At 42.9% G+C, this 6,586-nt stretch overlaps 1 protein-coding gene across 1 annotated transcript in view; it reads left to right on the forward strand.

Moving 5' to 3' along the window:
* LOC117830531 (growth factor receptor-bound protein 7-like) overlaps positions 1-4,217 on the forward strand; it is a 19,697-nt gene extending 15,480 nt beyond the window's left edge. Inside the window, exon 5 of the mRNA XM_034708680.1 lies at positions 4,185-4,217. Coding sequence (XP_034564571.1) covers positions 4,185-4,217 — 33 coding nt within the window. The remainder of the gene's footprint in view (positions 1-4,184) is intronic.
* The last annotated feature ends 2,369 nt before the right edge of the window (positions 4,218-6,586 follow it).

Raw genomic sequence — 6,586 nt, forward strand, 5'->3', positions numbered from 1 at the left:
GTCCTCTGAAAACCTCTGACCTGTTGACTCCAGGCCTGGCTCCGCTCATCATGACTTTGGTTTGTTGTTGTAGTTAAGTGAAATACGATCTGGTGATAACACAGAGTGTTTTATTCTGAAAATTAACCAGATTTTTTCATTTTGTTTTGGTGAAACCTGACTTCCTGTCCCACTCCATCTGCTCTGTTGAGATTGATGCGTCCTGCTCCAGCATTCGGCAGAAATAGAAGTCTTGTGTATCTGATCCGGAGGACTCAGACCTGCTGGATCAGAGATGCAGCCGGAACGCAACGGAGTGGATCCAGTGGAAGTTAACACATCGACTAGAATAGAAACCTATCAGATCCAGAGCCATGATGGATCAGAGACGGACCGGACATGGATCTGGTGGAATTTGGCCGTTAGATAAATTAACATCTCTGACTTTAATGAAGCACGTTCGTTTCAAACGTCTGAATCAGTGTTTTTGAGAGGAGCCTTAGATTTTAAGACCGCTAGAACCGGGTCCAAGTTTAATCATCTTCAATCTTCACTTTTACTTTATTCTGTGCTTCTAATAAATCAATAGATCACTTATAAGCATTTAGCCTTAAATAAGGTAGTCTTTATCATTATTTGAAGCTTGATCTGTAGGGCAACCTATCAGATCCGGTGCTGTGACGGACCGGACACGGATCTGGTGGAATTTGGCCGTAAGTGTACCCTAGATAGAGACACTTCTGCGTGCCTTACTTTACTCTGCTCTAACACTATTTTAGGACTCATCACATGCATGTTCCTCCGACTGCAGCACACTGATTAACTATCAGAACTCTCCCTGCAGGAGCAGTTAGCCCTGCAATGATTCTAACTTACCAGTAAGCTAAGGTCAATATATTCTAAGACACTCTCTGTATGCCTCTGGGAGTTAAGGCAAACTTTAAGGGGCCTCCTGTGTAGACAGCGATTACTGATAAAGAACCCCCGGCTATGCTTCTTTTTCCGAATGCTGCACTTTTTTTTTTACAGCAACTTGAGAAACTAGAAGGGAGTAGGTGTTGTGAGTCGATGTCTGAGGAAAGACACAGCTACACCCTTCCCTTCACCACCATTCAAGCCTCTACAGTTTGATACACAGAGTACTAGAGCAGGTATTAGTTGTAGCTGCTCTGTGACACAGCACAAAGCAGAGGCAGCATCCATCCAGCTGGCCGCCTCCCAGAGCCCAGTGTGAGACACTGATTAGTGGCCACTAATAGATCTCGATCCCTGACTCATCCCGTCCCACTGTTCACTCAATGATACCAATTACTCACCTTCAGGACGTGTCCTACGTTCAGACAAGCCAAAAATATCACTTTCTAATTACCAGAACTTCCTCTCCGAGTCAGAATTGATGTCTGCTCTCAGCACAGGTTTTGTCCTGTGGTTGGCTGCGAGGTGAGGACCGGGTGAGCCCGAGTGCAGCTGTAGGTGCAGTAATTTAGTGGTGGAACTAGAGGAAAAGAGGCATGTGTATGAGCTGCAGGGTCTACAGGGGATGAATTCAATCATACTTCTGTGATGGAAGGTGGCCGCTTGATAACCTCAGCTGCATACCTGCGCTCACCTGCCACCCCTCTTTCATCTAACACCCTCACCATGCAGCCTCTCATCCTGCTTTAATGGCACCAGGGATGGACTGCATCCTGAGTGTTGGTAAATTGATGCTCAGAGTGTCCCACAGCTTCGTGCTCGGACCGAGGTGAGCTGATCTGAGAGAAGTTTTTCTTTAAAAGTAGCAACTCAGTGAGCATGCAGCACAGATCCAGAAAAAGACAGTTAGAGGATCAGAGGGAGAGGAGCCGGAGTCTCAGCTGTCCCCTCTTCTCATCATGAAGGCTCCGTCCTAAATCATTATTCTCTTTGAAGACGCAGCATCAAATTTAAGATCTTCTCCCTGTGATGTTAGGAAATCTGCCGGCTGGCCCGTTCTCAGGATAACGACGAGTCACTTTCTGGCAGAAATCTTTGGAGATGACACCCAAAAGAAAGTGTCGTCATGTGCGCGAGGCTACTGTTGATACAGAGATAAATGTCAATGTTTACTGACCGTGTAACTGCATCAGCAGTGGATAAATGTCACACGGATACATCACGTGGGGGTGTTTGAGCTATAAATGTACCTGGCTTTATTACAGCCATCATTCCTCTTTTCATCCGACCGTCAGCGTTTCAACCGACACATACATGCAGGAAACCTTCAATAATGGCTTTCTATTTCTTGCAAAGACCGTCTCTCTGCATATTTAAAATCTAATGGGGAAGGAAGTGAAATAAATGAAGATGGAGCAGGTTCAAAGACACTGATTAACTTATAATAGTCTGAGAAATCATCAGATTTAAAAGACTGCCAGAAACATTGGAACAGTGAGAAAGAAATTAGATATGGGAAAGGATCAAAAGTTGTGCAATGCTAAAAAAAAACACCTGGAGGAACATCTCTCAACTAACAATATACAGGAACAGATACGACTCTGTAGCGGAAGTCACTGCATTAAATACAGACATGACTCTGTAGTGGAAGTCACTGCATTAAAAACAGACATGACTCTGTAGTGGAAGTCACTGCATTAAAAACAGACATGACTCTGTAGTGGAAGTCACTGCATTAAAAACAGACATGACTCTGTAGTGGAAGTCACTGCATTAAAAACAGACATGACTCTGTAGTGGAAGTCACTGCATTAAACACAGACATGACTCTGTAGTGGAAGTCACTGCATTAAAAACAGACATGAGTCTGTAGTGGAAGTCACTGCATTAAAAACAGACATGACTCTGTAGTGGAAGTCACTGCATTAAAAACAGACATGACTCTGTAGTTGAAGTCACTGCATTAAAAACAGACATGACTGTAGTGGAAGTCACTGCATTGAAAACAGACATGACTCTGTAGTGGAAGTCACTGCATTATAAACAGACATGACTCTGTAGTGGAAGTCACTGCATTAAAAACAGACACGACTCTGTAGTGGAAGTCACTGCATTAAAAACAGACATGACTCTGTAGTGGAAGTCACTGCATTAAAAACAGACACGACTCTTTAGTGGAAGTTACTGCATTAAACACAGACATGACTCTGTAGTGGAAGTCACTGCATTAAAAACAGACATGACTCTGTAGTGGAAGTCACTGCATTAAACACAGACATGACTCTGTAGTGGAAGTCACTGCATTAAACACAGACATGACTCTGTAGTGGAAGTCACTGCATTATAAACAGACATGACTCTGTAGTGGAAGTCACTGCATTAAAAACAGACATGACTCTGTAGTGGAAGTCACTGCAGTAAAAACAGACATGACTCTGTAGTGGAAGTCACTGCATTATAAACAGACATGACTCTGTACTGGAAGTCACTGCATTAAAAACAGACTTGACTCTGTAGTGGAAGTCACTGCATTAAAAACAGACATGACTCTGTAGTGGAAGTCACTGCATTAAAAACAGACATGACTCTGTAGTGGAAGTTACTGCATTAAAAACAGACATGACTCTGTAGTGGAAGTCACTGCATTAAAAACAGACATGACTCTGTAGTGGAAGTCACTGCATTAAAAACAGACATGACTGTAGTGGAAGTCACTGCATTAAAAACAGACATGACTCTGTAGTGGAAGTCACTGCATTAAAAACAGACATGACTCTGTAGTGGAAGTCACTGCATTAAAAACAGACATGACTGTAGATGAAGTCACTGCATTAAAAACAGACATGACTCTGTAGTGGAAGTCACTGCATTAAAAACAGACATGACTCTGTAGTGGAAGTCACTGCATTAAAAACAGACATGACTCTGTAGTGGAAGTCAGTGCATGGGCTTAAAATCATTTCCAAAAACTGTGAACTCAGTTCATCACTGCATCCACAAATGCAGGTTAAAACTGAACCCTGCAAAGAGGAAACCATGTATAAACCTGATCCAGAAACACAGAGACTTCTCTGCAATGCCACCTTACATATTTCAGCAAGACAACGCCAAACCACATTCTGCACGTATTACAACATCATGGCTCTGTAGTAGAAGAGTCCAGATGCTAAACTGGCCAGCCTGCAGTTCTGACTCGTCACTCAGAACTTTTATGAAGAGCCATTATCACAACAGATGACCGTACGTCCAATTCTTTGAAGAATCTGTAATATTTGGTTCTCCATTGTCAGCCTGAGCTGAGCTTAGGAAGTGATGCCAACTGACATTGTGCAAGCTAAGGAGCTAAAGCTCTGGTTCTTAGATATGTTCTGAGTTGCCAATGACATCTGTATTAGCTTGTCGTCTCTTCTTGTACTTGTGTTGCTGCACTGTTTTACAAAAACTATCAAAGTCTGAAACATATTTCACAAGTTAAGTTATTTTTCTGTTCTTTGTTGTAATTTGGAAAGGTTGGAAATAGAGAAACTTAAAGCGCCTGGTTCAGCCTACAGTCACTCTTAAGACACATGAAGCCTCAGTGTTGTGATGGAGGTTATTTAACTGTTTATGCTCTGACACCATGCAGTCACGCTCTGACATGGGAACATAATCAATGTGTCATCTCAATCTCTGCATCCCGCTGAATGTATGACAGCTCTCTGCGTTTGTTTCCACCGTAGGCATGATGAATATTTACATCCTGATTCACTCTGTTTAAAGTCACATGATGTGACATAAGACGTAGTTGTTGTTACACACATGATGCATAGTGAGCGACAAAATGGAGAGAGTAATAGAGATGAAGAAGACAGGAGGACGGATGATTTAACCGTCTGTGTGTCCCAGCAGAGGACTTTTAGTTTCCATGGTGCGGGGATGTTTATCAGGGGAACCAGTTTGTCTGCTGTGCACACACTGGGAGAGAGAATATCTAATCCCTCTGTTGTAATAAATGATCCAAACTCTCATAAATGCACCAAAAAGTGTTGCTAGCTGAACTCATAAATAACAGGAACTTGTCTTTTGTTCCCTCAGAGAGCAGAGGAAGCAGAAACAGAAACATAAATGTGTCAGGAGTGAAGTTAATCAACATTTTATAACACGTGTAACCTTTGTTAGCTGATGCAGAAGTAAGGATGCATATCCAGCTTCGTTTATTCTGATGTGTCTCAATCAGGGAGGTCGTCTCCTCGTGTCTTGCACTTTGTCTGATCACTTTTATCACCTTGTTGGATATTCCTGTGGTTTAACGTTGACAGAGTGTCCACCCTGCGTAATGTCACAGAGGCAGAGACAAGTGTTTGTTCCCTAACAGAAAATCTATACCCGAGTACTGACGCGTGATGATTTAACACTGATGGAGTTTCATTCCTGGTGTCGGACAAGTTATTTAGGGAATTCCACTTTATTAGCAGCAGTGGATATGATCTGTCACAGCCAGTATCTCAAGGCACACAACGAGAGCCTGCTAAAACCTTTAAAGCTCGGCACGTAGGACAGAGGACACAGGGAAGTGAAGCAAATGAAGGTCTTACAGCAAATCAAGCTGGATCAGAAATAGATCCCCTTAAAAATCCCCCTCTCGTCAGAGTGGCTCGTGTCTTTTATTTAATTTTTAATTCAATATTTCAACATGATGAGACGTCACAAAAAAGATATATATAAAGATCTTCTAAAGATCTGAGGCATGGGATCAAGTTCACCTGGTGATCATGTGACTGCTTGTTGACCTTCATAGGAAGCAGCTGTGTGTCCGCTTTGTAGCTTCCCTGATGAAGGCATCAAACTGAAACATGTCAGCATGTTTTATAGTTTTTTTTTAGTTATATTTATTTAAGGCTTTAGCCTTTATTTGATAGGACAGCTGAAGAGTGACAGGAAATGTGGGGAGTAGAGAGCGGGGAAGACATGCAGGAAATGGTCGCGGCCGGGAATCGAACCAGCGACCCTGCAACCCTGCAACGAGGACTATAGCCTCTGTATGTGGGGCGCTTAGACTGCTAGGCCACCAGTGCTCCGTCAGCATGTTTTAAATAAAGAAAAGAAAGGCTTTTAATATAAAGACTCTCTGAAGGCCTCAGTTTGAAGTCTGAATCTGGACCCCCACACTGAAGAGCACCAGAGTGAGTCCTACACTTCTGTAAACCCCCATGCTTCTGATGTCTGATGGTAAATAACAGCAGTGAGGGAACCATAGACTATATAAATATGGATGTAGTGTCCACGACATCACCCATCTGTTTCTGAAGAGCTGTTTGAGGCCAATCGGCGGCGGCAGCCATATTGCTGCTGTCGAGCAACAGTGGCGGTTCTGGGGAGGGGCCAACAGGGTCCAGAGCCCCTGTAAAACTGAACCTGGACCCCCCTGTGCCCCCCGCCCAAACCAAACAAATATTATACAAGAAAAAAAGCTTCGGTATCACGCCGATGTTACAGGCGGAACACATGCGTGTGGCACTTGGTTCCAGTCCCTTAGAGCTCTAATCAGAATCCGCTTTATTGGCCAGGTATGCTTGAACACACAAGAAATTTGACTTAGGTAAACTGTGCAATCTTTGTACAAGGCATAAGAATAAGACATACAAATAAAAAAATATATATATAATAACAATAACATCAGCTATAAATACAAAAGAACAACAAATAGGCGTGA

Source organism: Notolabrus celidotus, chromosome 18 (genome assembly GCF_009762535.1).
Source record: "Notolabrus celidotus isolate fNotCel1 chromosome 18, fNotCel1.pri, whole genome shotgun sequence".
NCBI classification, from domain to species: Eukaryota; Metazoa; Chordata; class Actinopteri; order Labriformes; family Labridae; genus Notolabrus; species Notolabrus celidotus.